General features: G+C 41.0%; 1 protein-coding gene across 1 annotated transcript in view; it reads left to right on the top strand.

Annotated features, from left to right (window-relative positions):
• The first annotated feature begins 1,490 nt into the window (after window positions 1–1,490).
• vstm2a (V-set and transmembrane domain containing 2A) overlaps window positions 1,491–20,188 on the top strand; it is a 95,196-nt gene continuing 76,498 nt past the window's right edge. Inside the window, exons 1-2 of the mRNA XM_084938747.1 lie at window positions 1,491–2,189; window positions 3,332–3,498. Of these exons, the coding sequence (XP_084794873.1) occupies window positions 2,111–2,189; window positions 3,332–3,498 (246 nt within the window). The 5' untranslated portion in view covers window positions 1,491–2,110. The remainder of the gene's footprint in view (window positions 2,190–3,331; window positions 3,499–20,188) is intronic.

Raw genomic sequence — 20,188 nt, forward strand, 5'->3', positions numbered from 1 at the left:
AGTTGCTCTCCGATGCATCCATCGGAGTGTGAATGTGTATGAATGTTAGATACTTGAGCTTAGAAGTGATTGGGTGAATGAATTAGTTGTATAAAGCGCTTTGAGTGCTCAGACAGAGTAGAAAAGCGCTATATAAGAAGACAAAACGCCAAAACACAGACTTAACAATGTGGTGTATGCTGTACAGTGCAGCGAGGAATGCCCAGACCTCTACATTGGAGAGACCAAACAGCCACTTCACAAGCGCATGGCACAACACAGAAGAGCCACCTCCACAGGACAAGACTCAGCAGTCCATCTGCATCTTAAGGATAAAGGACACTCTTTCGAGGATGCCAATGTTCACATTTTGGACAGAGAGGACAGATGGTTTGAAAGAGGAGTGAAAGAAGCCATCTATGTCCACTGTGAGCGACCATCTTTGAACAGAGGCGGGGGTTTACGACACCAACTGTCTGCCATCTATAATCCAGTTTTGAGATCCCTTCCCAGACGCCTTAACGCCCACTCACATCCTGGGCCATCTGACCTCAGGAATTCGCATGATAAGGTGGGGCCAGGTTTCACAATGAACTCACCCGAAACTCTGGCTGATTGGGACCCACACCCGCTTTCACACCTTGGCTCAGGCGATTAGAGGATCATCAGGGGGTCCTTTTGTCCCTCTGTGGGGGGATACTCCCACTAGGTTTATATCTGGGACTCTCCACCATTTGACCTTAGAACTGAAGAAGCTTCTCGGATGAGAGGTGAAACGTCTTCAAGTAACTTAAAGAAGTCCAGACGCTTTTCTTTGCAAGCTCCTTTGGCTATATAAGAACCAGTCCATTTACCATTCATGCGATTGTTTTGCTCCCTTAGCTCCACTTTTTGTTGTGCCAAAAAGTGATCGTCAGGCAGAAAGTGATTGCCGCCCGCGGGAGCGCGCGCAGCTGCTTAAAGCTGTAACGTCCAGATTACTTGGGTAGACAGCTACTTCTGATGCGGTAAAGTGCGGTAAGCTGAAGACAGCTTCAACCGTCTGGTTGTTGAAAAATAGTAACGCGACCACACCGCATGTTCTTGTTAGTAACGGTAATGGCGTTGTAACGATAGAAATAGTAATTAGTTAGATTACTCGTTACTGAAAAAAGTAACGCCGTTAGTAACGCCGTTATTCCCATCACTGCTGAATTCTGACTTTATGCCAGTCGACCTATACACACCTGTCCGCCTCCCCAAAGGTTGAATGATCTCCATTCACGTTATGAGCAGACATTAGTGGTGCCACGATATGTATGCACTGCATCAAAGGCCAAAATGTTGTCACTCTTTCCGGGAGACTAATAGCATATTCCAGCAGGCTCTCTTTTAGCTTAATGACTCGGGACATGTTATGCTTGCCCTGCCATGACCCACCTCCAAACTGTCATCTTTCTTATTTGCTCACTTGTGAAGCTACAATATTTAGACGAACTCCTGACTGCGTGAGTGCACCAGATTTCGACATACCCACATTTAATACGCGCTCTTGTGCATGTTAGACAAACTTTAAGGTTCTCTTTCACAAAACTGAAGTTTTGTGAATAAGTAGGACCTTTAAAAATCTGTATTCGCATCATTTGGGCATCATTTGCAAAAATGTCCAAATAAAATAAGCTCGTTAAAAAGTAGTAACTGTACAGCAAACGCTCGGTGCTGCTTTTGTTTAAATTAAGCGGTCAAGGTGACAGGAAAAAGGGCCGGATGAGGACTAGATTTGCAGAGGTGTGGGGAGAGTGTGGATGCCACAGTGATCCACTAGACTGACGTCTCTCTGGTAGCGCAGAAGAAGACCGCAACACGGTTATTTCACAGACTTCAGTGCAACCAGGCAGTCGACAGTCTCTCCCGCAGAGAGGCATAGAGAAAGAGAAGGAAGGAGGAAAAAAGAACTTCGGCAACGACAAGCTGTAGCTTTCCAGCATGTTCAGCCTTCTGAAATCTCCGTTTAAACACACTCGCCCAGCAACTGTTTGATTTTGCTGGTGTGCAGGATTTTTCCCCCCTCTTCGCCCCCTTGGAAAGATTCGTCTTTTTTCTATCCTCCTCCGGCTGATGTAAAAAGAAAAACGAGCCCCTTGATCTTGGAATGATGTGGACCTCACACGATACTGTTGGATTTGTTTTCTTAACCGGATTTTGCGTTCAATTCGGATTCTCTTTTGAAGGTAAGGATGGCATATTTTCTTAACCAAAAGGGGGGAAAAACAATGTTGGCGTGCGAGCGCGATCGTGTCTGGCTTTGCTGCCCTGCACTGGTGGGAGAAAGTGTTAAAAGTGCGCAGCTTTGCTGGCGGAAAACGGGGAAAAGGGGCTGTTGTGAAGGGATTTTTTTTAAGTGACTGGAGAAAAAAGAAAGGGAAAGCGATCTCAGAATGAATGTTTCTCCTGAAGCTGATGACAAAAAAAAATGCAACTGGTGATTGTTTCAGATCAAGTCGTTTCACGTCGCGTTCAGAAGAGAAGGGGGGCGCCTTCCCCCTCTTCCCCCCCTTGCATCTCTTTCACGGCGACGCTTGATGGGGAGATAAAACTTGTCTTAAAGGCTGCCTTTCATGAGAAGCTTTCAGCACCGCGGACAGCTGCAGCTGCCTGCGTCTGTCCGCGCTCCTGAAAAGCTGGCGCTCCGGATTCCGTGTGGCTGCTTCGTGTCGCTCGCCACTTTCAAACTGCGTCGGTGCGGGCTCTCTCACGCTCGCCTTTGGCCACATCGCAGCAACAAAGCTCTAAACAGTTTAGCCGGGAGTTTGTCGGAAAGGACGTAAACGACGGTTTGGTTTAAAAGTTTACAAATGTCATGTCGTCACCGCTCCACAGAAGGCTACAGCCCCTTCAAACCAAACTCTTTTATCAATCTGTGCTTTAAAAAAAACACCCGTGGACTGAATCACACTCAGGCAAACACCACGAAGCTTAGTTGGAATTTTTAACGCGGTTTCAACCAGCTCCACCGTGGCTACAAAGATACACGCATGTATAATAGGAAAGGGGTTTTTTTGGTGGGGGGGGGACATGGCTGCTCCAATTTAGTTTGTGAATAATGTAGCAGGCGTGCGTTACGTAAATTCCAGATGAAGACGCGTCATTATATGTGACGGTGGTGATGGTGGTGCTGGGGGTGGGGGGGCTCTCTAATTAAAAACAAGAAGGCACCTTTCGTCAAACGTGTGCCTCAGTAACGCAGCTGCTGCGGCCATCAGCGAGCAGGAGACTCGAGTGATTCTGTGCGTGTAGACGACGCACAAACTAGCCTCATCATTATTACCCCCGCCTCACCCCCTCCTCCTCCCGCTCCTTCTCTCATCCGCAGGTCGGTTCACGGACCTGCCCTCCAACATGACCGTCAAAGAGGGTCAAAACATAGAAATGGCGTGCGCGTTCCAAAGCGGAACCGCCTCCGTGTATTTGGAGATCCAGTGGTGGTTCGTGAAAGCGCCGGAGCCGAGTGACAGCGAGGAGGACATCGATGCTCAAGAGGTACAAGGGAATCTCTCCCTCTCTCTCTACATCTCTCTCGGCGCGTGCCCTTTCCCTGTCAAGAGCTGTGCGAGGCTTGCTTGGAGCACACCCACTCATGAAGGAAATAAGGGCATCCAGTTTGTATCCCCAGCTATTCCGCACAAGCACCTTATGTTATCAAACCTCGTGCCTCTGTAGCCGATAGAACATTAACTTTTTGGGTATTTGTTTTCTTTTCTGGAACTTTTTGTTACCTCCAACCCCCCACCACCAGCTGCTTTCCCGAAGCGTTAAACATTTCTCATTTCCATAACTTTTCAATCCGTGGCTCTAAGTTCAGTTTGACTACTTGGGCTTCCAACTTTCCCCTGAAATAGTTAAAAAAAAAGCCCTCCGCACTCCAAGCAGGACGCAGCCCCATCAAGAAGAAAAATAAGAGCATTAATCAAAGAAAAAAGTGGAGGGTGGGAAAGGGAAAAAATGAGCTCGTTCTGGATATTAATTACATGATAAATGGAGTAAATGAGCCTAACTATTCATGGATGGATAAAAAGTGGCTGAATCAATACAGCCAAAGCATATTCCTGCACGCTGCCTCATTTAACAGTGCATTGGAGGCTCTTTGGCATTTTGTTATGTATTGCTGCTGCATTACTGCTGGTTATGACAGCAAATAATGATCAGCTACTTAGTGAATGAGAGTGTTTACTGCATTCAAATGAATGGAAATGACTTGCTTCCATGTTGTGTGGTGAGGAGCTGCGTTTCGTGATGTGCGAGGCCTGTTGTATTGTCATGACAGACATCAAACGGTGATCTGTACATTTCTATGACAAAGGGGAAGCGAGAGATGTGTGTGACAGGAGGTAGCTGGATATCCATGTGGCTTTAATTATTGTTCCATTGTTGCCCGGCTCTCACAGCAGCGTTGGCCAGGCTTTGATGTGGGCTTGATCCCACATGACTCTTGGATGTTGGGTTGAAGTGGCCTATTGATGCAGACATCACATTGTTACCCATATTTCTTATCAGGGATGGCTGTGTGAATGAAAGCTGCTGTGTGTGTGTTTGGCCTGCAGTGTTTCACTTTGAATGGCAGTGAGTGTGTGTGTGTGTGTGTGTGAGAGAGAGAGTAATAGAGAACGAAGTCACTTGGTCTCCTGGAAATTTAGAGGAAATGAACACAATGTCTTAGAATGCAAATGTTTATGGAAATCCAAGCTGCATGCACGGAAAGTAAGACTCGGATGTTTGAAAGGATGATATGAAAAGACTTGAGAAGACAGACAGCAGCTCAGTGCTGAAATAGTGCAGAGGAAGGGTAGGTGGGCGGGCACTTTATCTTCAACTCTTAACGACCCAGGTTTAATTCTTATCCGCACAATTATTCTACTGTGAGCTTTTATTTTTTTAATGCAAATATGCAGTTATTGCCTGTGGCTTTTATTGTGTGACAAGTTTAACAATAGTGGTAAAGGATGGGAAAAATAAAAGAAGCAAGGACATATACACAGAAACACACTATATGAACTACACTTCTTGTTTTTTGAACTAAGTCAGTCTGTTTGTAAATGTAGACTGCATTTCGAGATGCTGGATTATACAGACCTGTGTATAGGCACTGAATTTGAGCCTGGGACTGTAGTAGATTGTCACCATTGTAACAATTCAGTTTGTAAAATTTCTTCCATCCTAAATGATCCACAATTGAGGGTATTGTTGCAAAGTGGAAGTGTTTCCGCACCACCGCAGTTCAGCCACAAAGTGTCAGGCCACGTAACTTAGAAGAACGTATGTGTTCCAGGTAGGAAACAGGCATCCTAAATACATAGTTTAAAACATGTGCAGAATGTAACAAATGCACTGCTTCTTTGTGATTGTTTTACATGTTAACATATGAGACTGGGCTGGTTTTTGTTCCACCATGGTGCAGTGCTGTTTGAAAGTCATTTTCTATCATTGTAACATTGTGGAGCTTCCTGTAGGATCAGTGTTGGGTTCCTTCATAGAAAAAATAAATAATGCATTTTTTAAACTTACATATTGGATAGGTAACTCATTACACTGCTCGTTACATTACTTTAGCATTACTCTGCAACAGTCTGTCAAGTCGTAACATTATAACCCTCTTCAAAAGAGTGACTCATATTTCAGTGTTTGAGCTTTTATGTTATATTTAAATGTGTGGTTTCAGTTAGCACATGCATATCTTCCTAGATGCTCTATCATGTAAAACAACTAACATTATCAGTTTTTATAATACTTCAGTCATTCTAGAAATAAAAGAAAGATGAAATCAGATGACTTTGTGAGTGTGAAAGTAGGTGTGTTACCCAGAGGCAACACTGCAGAGGGATAGTATCGACTATTCCTACAAATATACATTCAGTGAATAAGTAGAAAGTGGATTCAGGCTGACATGTAGACACTGAAAAATGTAACACAAATCCACAAATTTATGTAATATTTCATAGTAAAACTCAGTTCTTCTGAAGCATTCCCAGGTCCACTCAAGTCAGTAAGGAAAGGAGTTTCTGCCTGCATCAGATCTAACGTTTGCCATATGCAGCAGGATTTGGTAATGGGTATTTTTTGTAAAGCACTAGAATTAACTTCTAACAAAATGCTAAATCAGGTCATTTGTGTACCCACATAAGCACAGTTTTCTCTATTTTTGCTGTTGTTGTTGTTGAAATATAAGTTAAACTTAAACATGTCAGCAGTATTAAACTCAGTGCCATCTATAACCAACACATTATTCAGTTCAATTCTATTTTATTTTAGTGCCAAAACCATAACAACAGTTACCTCAAGGTGCTATATATTGCACTTGTGTATACAGAAATTCTATATGCACAAGTTCTGTCTAAGTGGTGCATTGCTCCACCGATCGCCAGACCTGGTTTTTTTCAGCAGTGCTCACAATAGTGGCTTCTCTGCACTGCAGTATGAGTCCAAGAAACTGGACAGTTCGATTGAATGAGTGACTAGCAGCAGGATCTCCAACCGTTGCACCACGTCTGGTGGTGATTTTGAGGAGCTTTTTCTCAGGCCGACTGGACAGAGTGCACATGTGGCCCTAGCAGCTCTGAAACACCATCAAGGACAAACTGTCTACTCTGGTCTGGGATAAAGCGAGACGTGCGCCTCACACATGAAGGAAACACCTTTATTAGAATTCTGCAGTCTACTGAAGAGTCACTGGTGACCCATCTAAGGTCAGGGTTTGATTAATGCCCGCCTCTTTTTGATGCAATTTTCAACCCATTATCACCCACAGTGTTTAGCACTTGATTTTAAATGGATAAATAACTTTTGTTTTATTAAAATTCATGTATCCATGTAGTATATGCCAAACCCAACCCTAATCACAGAATGGTCACTGCTGAGGTGGTTATTAAATAATGCACCAAAAGCACTGAACACCAAGGTGCCCTGGCAATATTTAGTCTTCTGGAGATACCTGTACCAAGGCCAGCCTGTGTCTGTTAATAGAACTCAAACAGCTGCCATTTTAAAAGGTAGTAGAGTGATGCACTCAGTGAAGAGACCACCTAGTACTACTAGGACTAAAATGCATCATTTGTGTAACATCATATTTTGCAGAGTTGCAGGCTGAGAATTTTTAGAACACATTCACAAACTCCTCTTTATCAGGATGCTATTCATTGGCTCGTGTATATTTTTGATATGCGGTAAAAATACATATTTGTGCGTTGACTTTTTCTGATCTTTCCCTGACCCTGTGATGGGGACCTGGGGTCTTATTGTATTTCAAATTTTCCCAAGTGTCACGGAAGCACAGAGCCCACGGTTGTTCATTTTGGCCTCGCAGTTGCTGAGCTGTGACAGAGTGCATTTGAGGCTGCTTTTTCAGGTGAAAATTTACAGAAAAATAACCCAGGGATGGTTTATTATGGGGAAAAATGGTTTATAAACTGTGAGCTCTGATTGCACTGAAGACTTGTTTGGAGTTTTACATGTTTTAAAACTGGTCTTTCGCTTGATTTCGTTGGTGGGAAAGTGGCAGTATGGAGAGATTATTTTAATATTTTAAATGGATTCAAAACATTTTTGACTCTTAAAAATTGTATCCATGAACAGAGTCTCAGACGATAAACATGTAGCAAAAAATTTACAATTGTGTCAACTGTACTCAGATCACTGCAGATAAAATAATGATCTATCACAGGGCTTCTTCCTGTGCTTTCTCTGTTTGTTAAAGCACCAACATGTGGACTAAGAGTAGATGTAGGGGGCATGTGAATTTTTTTCATGAGATAATCACTTCAGAAGATGATAACCACTTCTGCTTTCCCCCCCACTGTTTCCCATTAATATTAAATTGATGCTGCATAATAATATTTTCGACTATTCATTTGGATCTTCTAAACAATTATTTCTGCATGAGGGCAAACTCTGTGTTGTAATATAGTCTATAACAATATCATCAAATCCAAAGAATAAAAAATAAATACATCTGATCATTTTTAAAGCTCTGCTTAAGGTTTGTTTAGATTCGTGTTTGACTAGGGTTTAGTAAAGACTATTACATACAGTTAACTGTTTGAAAAGCAAGGAACGATTGTGGTTTGGGTTAAAAGAGATCAGTGTTGAGTGTCAGATGAAAACCGGAGGAAATGGTGCATTTGATGGGGACTATTTTCAGCATTAATCCGCATTTGCTGCCCCACTGGTTATTTCTGACAGAGACTTCTCAGTTAGAACATTTATCTACTTGCAGGTTTTTAGCACCGTGATTAAGATAAGAAAAAATAAACTATGCTCAATTTGTTGCCGTTTTCACTTATCAGCTTTTGGAATAACAAAAAAATAATATTCATGAAGCACATGTGCTCATCGCTTTTCCAAAATTCCCCGAGCCTACCTTGGACACAGATTAGAGTAAAAGAAAGGAAAACAAACATGTCAATAGAGAGAGCTGTTTGGCTTCAGCTTCCACAACAAGTGCTAAATGATTCTCCTCTCAGATTATAAATGACGAGCTGCCAGTTCATAATTATGCACAAACACAGACAGACAGAAACAAAATATTCACACCTCCATGACAAAGAGGAGTCGTGCCGCTGACGGGATTCGCTACACTTGTGATGTTGTTGATTCAAGTCAGAGAGTAAAGACACACAGAGAGGAGGAGAGCGATCGCAGAGCATGAGTGGGAGCTAAACATTTGCTGTTACGGAACAGGAGCAGATTGCTGTGGAAACACGGGGTCATCAGTCTATACGACACTTTGGCTGCCGTTCTCTAACAGAGGCTGTCTCGCCTGTCATTTCATCTATAATTATGCAGCATTGTTTTCAGAATGTTGGGTTATAATCCAAAAGGACTAAAGTGTACCTCTAAAAGAATATAATATGCTGCACATTTATATGAATGGATATGTGGATGCAAGCTTTTAAGCTAAGAGCAGAGGGAAGTAGTTTACTGGTGGTCTCGTGAAGCACTTCTGCCATTTAAAAAGACCAAAGTGCCGCACCAGAGAATTTTTTATTTCAATTTCCAATGCAGGGTACATTTTCCAAATCAGCTCTCCAAGATGGCCATAATGAGCTGGAGAGGACTGGCGTGAGAGTTGTGGTGTATCATGCAGATTTTTCTTCATAGTTCCATTACTCTGCTTTTCATGAATCCAGTTGAACTAACTTCCACAACTGCTTTAATTTTAGTCTCTGAGGCTGTTCTTGAGTTCCCACCAGTTAGCCTCATTAAGACATTAAAACCACATCGCTTTGTTCTACAGGTGCCCTTAAAATGTCCCTGACCTGGAGGATAAAGGAACACTGTTCCACTGTGTTTGGCAGTATTGAAAGATTAAAACATTTTAGGAAGAAGTCACTGTGGCGTGAAAACATGCACTATATGGACAAAAGTACTGGACCTTGTTTCTCATCCATTTTTAATCCATTATCACTGGGACCACTTTTTTTGGACCAGTTTTTTGCTCTTCACTGGGATTTCCACATCTGCTGTCTTCTGTTTTTTTTTATTAATTATCAATACGTCTGGTTGGCTGGCCATTTATTACTGTGTAATCATACATTGCCATTAAACCTATTTGTGTTTTACGTATGTAGACCCTACAGCAAGCCTATTCAAATGGCGGCCCGCGGGCCAAATGCGGCCCAGAAGCAACCTGCGAGTGGCCCTGCCTGTGGTCCTGGCAGAAACACAGAGAAAACGCAAAAAATAAATTCATTAATTAATTTAAAAAAAAAAATAAAAAATAAAAAATTCCTACAGCGTAGTGTAGACTGTGAATGCAACACTCCTAGTAGCCTAGCAATATTTAACCCACAATGCACCGTGATGTAAACATATTAAACCAGCGGTCTCCAACCTTTTTTGCGCCACGGACCGGTTTATGCCCGACAATATTTTCATGGACCGGCCTTTAAGGTGTCGCGGATAAATACAACAAAATAAAACTAGTACCGGTACCGAAAAAAAGAAAATTTATTCATAACACAGGTCGAAAAGACCCAGGAAAACCGAGTAAAAGATAAAAACGATAACAAAATAACGCTGAAAACCGATAAAAACCCTGAAAACTATACATTTCACACCTGAGCCTCAACTCTCGCGGCCCGGTACCAAACGACTCACGGACCGGTACCGGTCCGAGGCCCGGGGGTTGGGGACCGCTGTATTAAACAATCATCGTAATATATGATGTGACAACAGCATGTCTTTCTCACTCCAAAAGCGCAAAATTGACAATGAAAATTGTCGGTTTAACCCTGCCTGGACTGACAAATACTTATTCATTTTACCGAGTTTAATAATCTTACAACCGGAGTTGTACTACCATGGTGAGGGTCCTGTACAGCCCAAGAGAGAGCTGCAGCATCTTCCCTTCGTGTTTGCTTCTTGGCGAAGAAGAAAAGGCCTTTCACAGATTCTGAAGCAGTGAAATACTGCATGCTGGCCGTGGTGGATGCGGTGAAAAGTGATGAATAAATTAAAGTAAGTGTGACATCTGCTATTAAAAACGTCCCCCTGTAGGACAGTTCAAATATTCGTAGAGTTGAAGTTCTGGCGTCAGACAGTTCAGTTTGAAATGCTGTTAGATGACCTGAAGAAAACTGATGTAATGTCTATAGCAGGAGATCACAGACAGAACTGATAATGCACAGTTGTGCGTATATGTCCGTTTTTTGGATGGGAAATTGCTCGGCTTACTACCGTTAGAGGGACACACAGCTGGCGAAATAATGTTTGAGAAGATTTCAGCTCTTTTTGAGGAAAATGGTCTGGATATGAAGCGTGTCTGTATACTTGTGACGGATGGGGCTCCATCCATGGCAGGAAAAGTGAGTGGTGAGCAAAATATTTATTTTAATTTGAAAGGGAATTATCAAAATGTTTTTTTGTTATTATTATTATTATTTCAAATGTGCAAAAAATAGTTTAGTTATAGCTCCCTTTTTTTTAAATGGACCTTTTGGTGTGCATTTGTGAGGTCACCAGATTTACAGGGGAAAAGGAATAAAAAAATTACTTGTTTTTCAATACAGTTGTGTGGGTTTGAAATTGATCATGATCTGCTGCTTACTGGCTTCAAAAAAAATATCTGGCCCAGATAAATTCCTCAGTTTGAAAATCTGGCCCAACTAACTTCGTAGTTGAATAGCCATGCCCTACAGTAATAGGGAGAAGCCCCCAACAATCACACGACCCTGTTTGAGCAAGCACTTGGTGACAGTGAGAAGGAAGAACTCCCTTTAAGCAGGAAGAAACCTCCACACTCAGAGAGAGGCATCCATGTACCACGATGTGAGCAACGACAGGACTAAAAATCCTGTCGTTGCTCACATCGTGGTAGAGGTCAAAGGTAGCCAGAGATTAATAATACGATTATTATGATTAAATGCAGAGTGGTGTGCAAACACACAGGGTTAGAAACAATAGAAGCCCCCCCAGCAGCCTAACAAAAGGGGGATTCAGGATCACCAGATCCAGCCCTAACTATAAGCATAATCTTGAAAGTAGAGATAGTGTCTGTCCTCTGAATCCAAACTGGGAGCTGGTTCCACAGAAGAGGAGCCATGTACGCTGACGGCTCTGCCTAAGACCGAAGCGCTTCATTGAAGTACTATGAGGTCTTTAAGACAAGATGGGACCTGATTATTCAAGACGTTGTTTGTGAGGAGAAGGATTTTAAATTTGATATATTTGAAATATGCTGTCTTTGTTGTCCCCGTCAGGACTCCTGCTGCAGCATTTTGGATCAACGGAAGGTTTTTAGGGAGTTTTTAGGACATCCTGATAACACATTACAGTGGTCCAGCCTAGAAGTAACAAATGCATCAAAATCACTCAGAGACAGGATGCTTCTAATTTTTTAAGGTATTGTGGCAATGTAAGAAAAAACTCCTGCGTGTTGGTTTAGTGTGTGCACTGGAGCACAAAAACGACTCTCCTGTGACGAGTCCTTTTCGTCACAATTTTTTTTTACAGCTTATTGACTTTGGCGAGATAGATCCGCTTCATTTGGTTCATTAAATTAAATGACCAATAGTGCTGTGTGATACGCATGTTGGTATCAACACAGACTAACTAAAACAGTTTAGTTAACACAGTTTTCTTATATATAGATACTGTGGTTGTTTTAGAGACCTGGAACGTAAATGTGTTGTTTAAATGTGCTATAGGCTATAAAGAATTAACATGACGATATTTTTCATAAAAAAAAAGTATATAACACAGTTCAGTGGGATGCAGTGGGGTTAAGTTAACTGGTGATTCTCTGTGTCAGGTGTGCGTTAGACTGTCCAGGGTATACACACTCTAAGACAGCTGGATAGGCTCCAACCCCCCAATACTAATCACATTAGTATCGTTTAAATACTGATACCAGTGTTGATGTCGATACTATCGATATTTGGATCAATCTGCCCACCTCTAATGACCAAAATGTAGCATCACCGCATCAGTTCAACCTCTTTATATTTGAGAGGTTGTTAGTAATATGCTTATGGTTGTGGCTTGGGTTTTTTTTTATATCCACCACTTTATGTTGATTTTTAACCCATCTGCCAATCTTAGAACAATCCTGTCATGGTCCTGAGTCTGTTGACTCTGTGTTTTTGTTTTGATTAAGACTGTTGTATGTTTCGGATTAATTCTTGCTAAGATTTGCTTGTTCTTAGGTTTTGGTTTCTGTTTAGTGTCTAGTCTGTGTCTCTGTGCCTGCCCTGCTCCCACGTCTCCTGTCTAAGTTATCCCTTTCCTTGTGTTCCCTCTGTACTGTGTCAGTATTGCGATCTCAGTCTGTGTCTGTAAGTTCAGTTGGTGTGCTTCCTGTTTTACTAAGGTCCGTGTCTGTATTCTGCGTTGCTTCCCTTGTCTCGTCCTGCCCAATTAATCCTAGCCATGTTTCCTTTCCGTCTCCCGTTTCCTGATTACCCCGCTGTGTATTTCAGTCCTCTGTCATCCCCTGCTTGTTGTCGTGTCGTACCCTCTCCATGCTGTGTCTTGACCTCCGTGTTATGGTAGTTTCTAGTTCTCCGTTCACAGCTTAGCTTTCTAGTTTCTCTAGTTTCCTTGGTAAAGCTTAGTGTTTTGTATTCATGAAGAGTTCTTCTAAAAGCTGCGTTTAACTTTCCTTTTCCGAGTCCTGCATTGGGTCCCATCTCCTGCCTGCCAAACAGCACACCTGGACAAGATCTGTAAGACCCAAAAGCTTGTTTAGCGTTTTTTAAATTACACCTAGCATTTTGATGAATGTGGATATTTCAATTAATATTTAATACCTAAATATAATTCATACCATTATAAAACATTCCAACAAATGTGAATAAGCGTGCAGGCTTTGTTTTACTTTTTCAGATTTCCAGTCATTGCTCACAAAGGATTTGAATTAAACTGCTGAAAACAATATTTGTATTTCTAATTATTTTGGTTTGAGAATTACTTTTGAGCCTCTGGAAATGGAAGCACTAGGTATAAATGGTTAATGCAATATTTTGTTAAACCCCTTAAATTAAAGCTGAAGGTCTACACTTAAATTACATTTTGATTGCTTCATTTCAAGTCCATTGTGAAGGCGCAAATTTAGAATATTGGATCCTTGTCTGAATACTGACTGGAAAGGCTGCTGCTTTGACCTTCCTCATAGATGTACAAAGCCTACCTGAAGGTTATGTCACGCATGATGGACAGGGCCTCATTTCCATGCATTTGAATGTAAAAAAATACATTAGCGAATTTTTTTAGTTTTAAACCCTAAATCCCTCTTATTCTGAAGAGGTGGATATAAATCTTTTCAGGCTTTGATCTCTTCTTTTTATCCAGCTAATCCGCCCACTGTTGTTTGCCATAAGATCAATTTATTGAGTAAATCTTTACCACCCCGTCCACTGGTAATACTATTTGGCGTGGGATTATGTTTGGATAAAAGTGAGGGAACGGGAGAAAAGTTTTATCTGTGGAGGTAACTGCTCCGATCATTTCAGCCACTGCTCTGTGAGCTCTCAGTTATGTATTATTCCCACAGACGTTGGGAATAAATACATAAAAATAAAAGCAGCTTAAAATCAATGTAATTCTGTGTGTGTGGGGGGACAAACATCTTTGAATATCTGGAATATCATAAAGGCCACACCTTGACAGTATGAATTTCAAAGCTGAAGTAAAGGTTTAGAGAAAAAATCGGAGATGATGCTGGAGACCTGGCGCAGATGTGTGCTGTTTAAAAATGTATACTGCATTTCATTACTCAAATACTGCCTGGAGTGCATGAATGGTGAGACTGCTGCTGGATTCAAACCTAGATCTCCATGAAACACATCACAGCACTGGGATGTCTTTCTAAAAGCGAGATGTTTTTTTATTTAAGAAAAAAAAAGGAGGTGGACATGACACGAGGTCACCCTCAGCCGCCAGAGAAAATAGAGATCAGCTGAAGCCTGGGGTAAGAATACAAACGACCATTATATAAAGCATCCACCTGTGCACTTTGACCAAAAAAACACTCAAACCACTGCGAGCTTTACCTCTCTTAACAAGTGAGTTTATAAATCCACTGGGTGTAACAGCAAGGAAGCATAAAATCCATTGGCAGCCATGCTCTTTGAGTGACCTTACTGTCTGCCTCCCTGCCTCTCCATCATAGTCTGACTGCAGCTTATGCAGCCTCCTCCTCCACTCAAGCTGAGATAACTGCACCCGGAGTCAATACCATGCACCAGGTATAGTCTGCTGACTGCTCTCCTCAGCCATTCTGGCCCCTGCCATTCCCGCACACGCCTGTAATGATCTGCAGTGGTTTGTAAACAGCGAACATGAGTTCTCCACAGGAGCCTGTTGTTTATGTGTGAGCATGCACGAACACATGAAAGAGCTCGCTGCTTTGTTATTCCACCTGTGGACTGTCAAGCGATCCACTGACAGGCTCAGCTGCAGCGGTGGAAGAAAACCGGGCTTTTGAAATCACTGGAATTCACTGCAGAAACGACCCAGGGCTGTTTCCAGTATTGGTAAGGGGGTGGCAGGAGGTTGTTTAAGGTGGGGTGAGTGTCTGTGTGTGTGTGTCTGTGTGTGTCTATTTGTGTACCGGTTTTTCCTACCTTTGTAGGGACCAAAATTTTAAATTTACTATACTTGTGCGGGTCAACAGCCCATGGTCAGGTTTGGGGGGGGGGGGAGCTTTGATAGGAGGGAAACTGCATCAAAGCTCCTGTGGATGGTACGGTATGAGCGGGCACTTGGTGACAGTGGGAATGAAGAACACCCAAGAAATTTATGTTCTGCTTTATTTATGGTGAGTGAGTTTCTAACATATTTTTAGTCTCTTACTTGCACAAATTTACACATTTGTGTGTGAATAAACTTTATGGATGCAACTTGCTAAGCAAGCTAGTGTTAGCTAATGACTTGTATTATTGTAGGGTCTACCTTATATATACAAAGCACCTTGAGGTGACTGCTGTTGTGATTTGGCGCTATATAAATAAAATTGTCCAGAAAAACTAACATGGTGTGAGCAAGAATGCTAATACTAAGGCTTCAAGATGTATAGTTTAAAGCATCAAATGTGAGGTAAGAGAGCCAACAAAATGAGATTGCAAATAAATGTATTTCATTTTAGAATAATGTTAAATGGTAAACCAAATCACTGAGACTTATATAAAGCATGAGAGTGTATTTGTTTGCATCTATAATTACCACAAAAGCCTTCAGTCAATGAGTGTTCATGTTAAATTCAAGTGACTTAATACAATTGACACGTTTTCTTCAACTTTATCTTTGTTACTGTCAGGCCAATTTTAAGCATTTCTGCTTAGATATTATGAAATGAAAATTATGAAATGAAATAATGTGATTTCTCAAAAAAGACATAAATCGTATACGATTTGTTTCATCATCTTGAACATCAGCTTTACTAAACAGAAACATCTGAACATTTAACTGAAATGACAGGTGTCCTTCCTTCTTGGAGTCAAAATTCATTTTTTTGAGTTTTTTTATAATACTGAAAGGATGAAAAAAAAAAGATCTGAAATGAGAGATTGATCCAAAATACTCCTTTAGGCTCTGAAGCTCAGGTGTATCTGTTTGACTGACAGCTGACAAGGGCATGGAGAGACAGTGCGAAGGATGCTACACTGAGAAATTCCACAAGCAAGGTAAGCAGCAGGGCTGAAGGATAACTGACAACTGGTTTAAGCTGTAAATAAACATTGTTACAACAGAGCAGCTAATTAGCCATGGTAACATGTTTGCTAATGTGGTATTTTTGCCAAGTCCCCTGAGAACTTGTTGTTAAAACTCTGTGACTGTTGTTCAGATTTGTGCTGATATCTGAAGGCAAGTGTGTCTGTCAGTCTTCCTACAACAGAACATGAATGAGTCCAGTTCTTTACGTACTGTCTCCTGCTCAGTTTATGCACCCAGAGCTCTTGGTTCCAGGGCTTATTATATTTGCTAATTTAAAAGTGAATTAATAGTTTTTTTCCCAAAATACTGTGTCAGCTTTAATCCTGGTGTTTTTATGCAAATGTGTTTGAAGCTCTATAAGCCTGTACTGCTTTCAAATATGTACAAATCCGGTTTAAATGGTTGTTACCATCTACGTGTAACAGACAAAAACCAAGTTAATTTGGAGGAATTCAATAATACATTAAAAACTGTTTAGTCAGAATTTGTGTGTATTGATCAAGTCCTTTATGTGAGTGTATGAAAGCATGAGTGAGTGTGGGAGTACTTTTTATAGTGTGTTGCTATGGTGAGACTATATGTAATGATAATGGTTTCTTTCATGTTTACTCATCTCCGGTCAGCGCTTGTATAGACCTGGATATGTTTTTTGGCACTGCTGTGAACTGGTTAATATATTTGTAGCATTATTCCAAACTTCAATATTTCTAAGTTGTTTTTATAATATCTGTTTTTATGAATTCTGATGTAAAGGGAACAGACAGTGGACTTGAGTTAGCACACACTGAGTACACGGATGTACATGTAAGTCAGGGGCGACTCTATGTTCAGACTTTTAGGGGGGCTCAGCTCCCAATCATAATGTCATGCATCCAGTGACTTGTAATTAATATTAATGGAATATGCTGTTTGCAGATGTAATCAACGCTTCTCACATTTGCAATCCTCAGTACAATTGGATAAAAATGGCAATGATACATTTAAAAGCAACCTAATTAATTGCATGACCTGTTGTAGTGTCTAAGAATATTTCAGAGTGAATAATCATAGATTTCAATGTAGTCCACCTGTTTTAGGGTGGAGCCTTTAGTTATCAAACCCGAGGCAAAGTGTCAGACATTAATTAAATCCAATTAAATTTTATTTATACAGTGCCAAATCACAACAACAGTCGCCTCAAGGTGCTTTATATTGTAAGGCAGACCCTACAATAATACATACAAAGAAAAACCCAACAATCACATGACCCCCTATGAGCAAACACTTTGGCGACAGTGGGAAGGAAAAACTCCCTTTTAACAGGAAGAAACCTCCTGCACATTAGGCTCAGGGAGGGGCGGGGCCATCTGCTGCGACCGGTTGGGGTGAGAGAAGGAAGACAGGATAAAGACATGCTGTGGAAGAGAGACAGAGATTAATAACAGATATGATTCAATGCAGAGAGGTCTATTAACACATAGTGAGTGAGAAAGGTGACGTAAAAGGAAAAACTCAATGCATCATGGGAATCCCCGGCAGCCTACACCTATTGCAGCATAACTAAGGGAGGATTCAGGGTCACCTGTCCAGCCCTAACTATATGCTTTAGCAAAAAGGAAAGTTTGAAGCCTAATCTTAAAAGTAGAGATAGTGTCTGTCTCCTGAATCCAAACTGGAAGCTGGTTCCACAGAAGAGGGGCCTGAAAACTGAAGGCTCTGCCTCCCATTCTACTTTTAAATACTCTAGGAACAACAAGTAGGCCTGCAGTGTGAGAGCGAAGTGCTCTAATAGGGTGATATGGTACTACAAGGTCATTAAGATAAGATGGGGCCTGATTATTTAAGACCTTGTATGTGAGGAGCAGGATTTTGAATTCTGGATTTAACAGGAAGCCAATGAAGGGAAGCCGATACAGGAGAAATCTGCTCTCTCTTTCTAGTCCCTGTCAGGACTCTTGCTGCAGCATTTTGGATTAGCTGAAGGCTTTTCAGGGAGTTTTTTGGACATCCTGATAATAATGAATTACAGTCGTCCAGCCTGGAAGTAATAAATGCATGAACTAGTTTTTCAGCGTCACTCTGAGACAGGATATTTCTAATTTTAGAGATGTTGCACAAATGGAACAAAGCAGTCTGACATATTTGTTTAATATGTCCGTTGAAGGATATATCCTGGTCAAAAATGACTCCAAGGTTCCTCACAGCGTTACTGGAGGCCAAGGTAATGCCATCCAGAGTAAGAATCTGGTTAGATACCATATTTCTAAGATTTTCAGGGCCGAGTACAATAACCTCAGTTTGATCTGAATTAAGAAGCAGAAAGTTAGCGGCCATCCAGGTCTTTATGTCTGTAAGACATTCCTGCAGTTTAACTAATTGGTGTGTGTTATCTGGCTTCATGGACAGATAGAGCTGGGTGTCATCTGCATAGCAGTGAAAATGTATGCTATGTCTTCTAATGATGCTGCCTAAGAGAAGCATGTATAATGTAAACAGAATTGGTCCTAGCACTGAACCCTGTGGAACTCCATAGTTGACCTTAGTGTGTGAAGAGGACTCTCCATTTACATGTACAAATTGGAGTCTATTAGATAGATATGATACAAACCACTGCAGCACAGTACCTGAAATACCTACAGCGTGCTCTAATCGTTCTCCATAGACCTGTAAATGAAGCAAACTGGTAATTGATTTGTTTTATATTAAAATTTTTGAATTCATATCAACCCTCCCTTTATTATGCAGACTCAGCACAGAGCATCATGTCAACCAGTTTCACGAGTGCAGAATAGATTTTTTAGTCTGTCACATGAAGGTAGTGACAGCCATCCTGTTAGAGCTGTTTAGAGTGGTATGAACCCTGTACAGTGCTGCCATTTCATATTAATATGCTCTATTTCGTCCACTGGCATTATTTAAGTTTGCTACTGCAAAGCATACAAAGCATCCATGAACTACATAAAAAATAACTTTTGTTTTTCCAGCTAACTTCACTATCTTTACTACTTGTACAATCGCTCTATTTCTCCATCTCTCTCCATCCTCCTCACTCAACTAGACACTAGAAAATGACTAAAGTATAATTTTATAATAATTATCATAACAGCAAGTGGGGGATCCACAATTGACAAAAGGACAACACTGTCTAATTATGTGAAATCATCATCAATCAATGTGGATAAAACAGAAGCTACAGTTTTATCATTTTTGATAAATGTAAATGTTATAGTGAATAAAAGGAATAAACTGATCCATGCCAGTTTATTGCAATATTCCAACTGAATACAGGCGCTGCTGGACATAGACGGGTAACATCACCTGGATCTGGAGCTGCACGGCAAACAACAACTGAAGCCAAGTTTGATCAGAATAGGAATAGAAATTTTTAACAAACTAAAATAATAAAGTACAACAGCTGCTTGGCTGACAACTCACGATGTATTTAGAGAACAAATAAAAATAAGCAGACACTTTATAAGTCACAGCAATATCCCCGCATTATCGAAACAGTTTGAAACTCAAAACTTTTACTGTATTTCAGTTAAAGCATGTTTTTAATCTGCATCAAAGATGTTTGCCATAAAATTACCTCTGAGTCTTCTTTCCGCCGCCGCAGCAGGAGTCTGTTATTGATGACAAGCCACGCCTCTGTGTGAGCACACGACATCAACAAGACTGGACATAAAACCTGTTTTCATCCTGTACTGTCGCCAATAGAAAAGTTAGGAAAAAATAACATTTGAAGATAATTCCAGGAAATAATGCTACAATTATTAATACTATTAATAACTATTTTTAGGCATGCTCTGATAAAATTTGAAGGCACTTGAGCACCCCCAAAAAGGGTCTAAACTCACCTAAGATGTAAGTATATGTGATTGTTCCTGTTTATGTGAAGTTTTTCCATCATTTTTAATTCTAATACACAACACAGAGTGACTCACATATCATACTTGTTACAGTTTGGGATGGGGTAGAACTCCTCACACTTTTTTTTCCATTTTAACCCAAACTAATTAGGTTTTTTTCCCCTTACTCTAACCAAATA

The sequence above is a fragment of the Perissodus microlepis genome, chromosome 9, assembly GCF_051167445.1.
Source record: "Perissodus microlepis isolate ML-2025 ecotype Zambia chromosome 9, ASM5116744v1, whole genome shotgun sequence".
Taxonomy (NCBI): Eukaryota; Metazoa; Chordata; class Actinopteri; order Cichliformes; family Cichlidae; genus Perissodus; species Perissodus microlepis.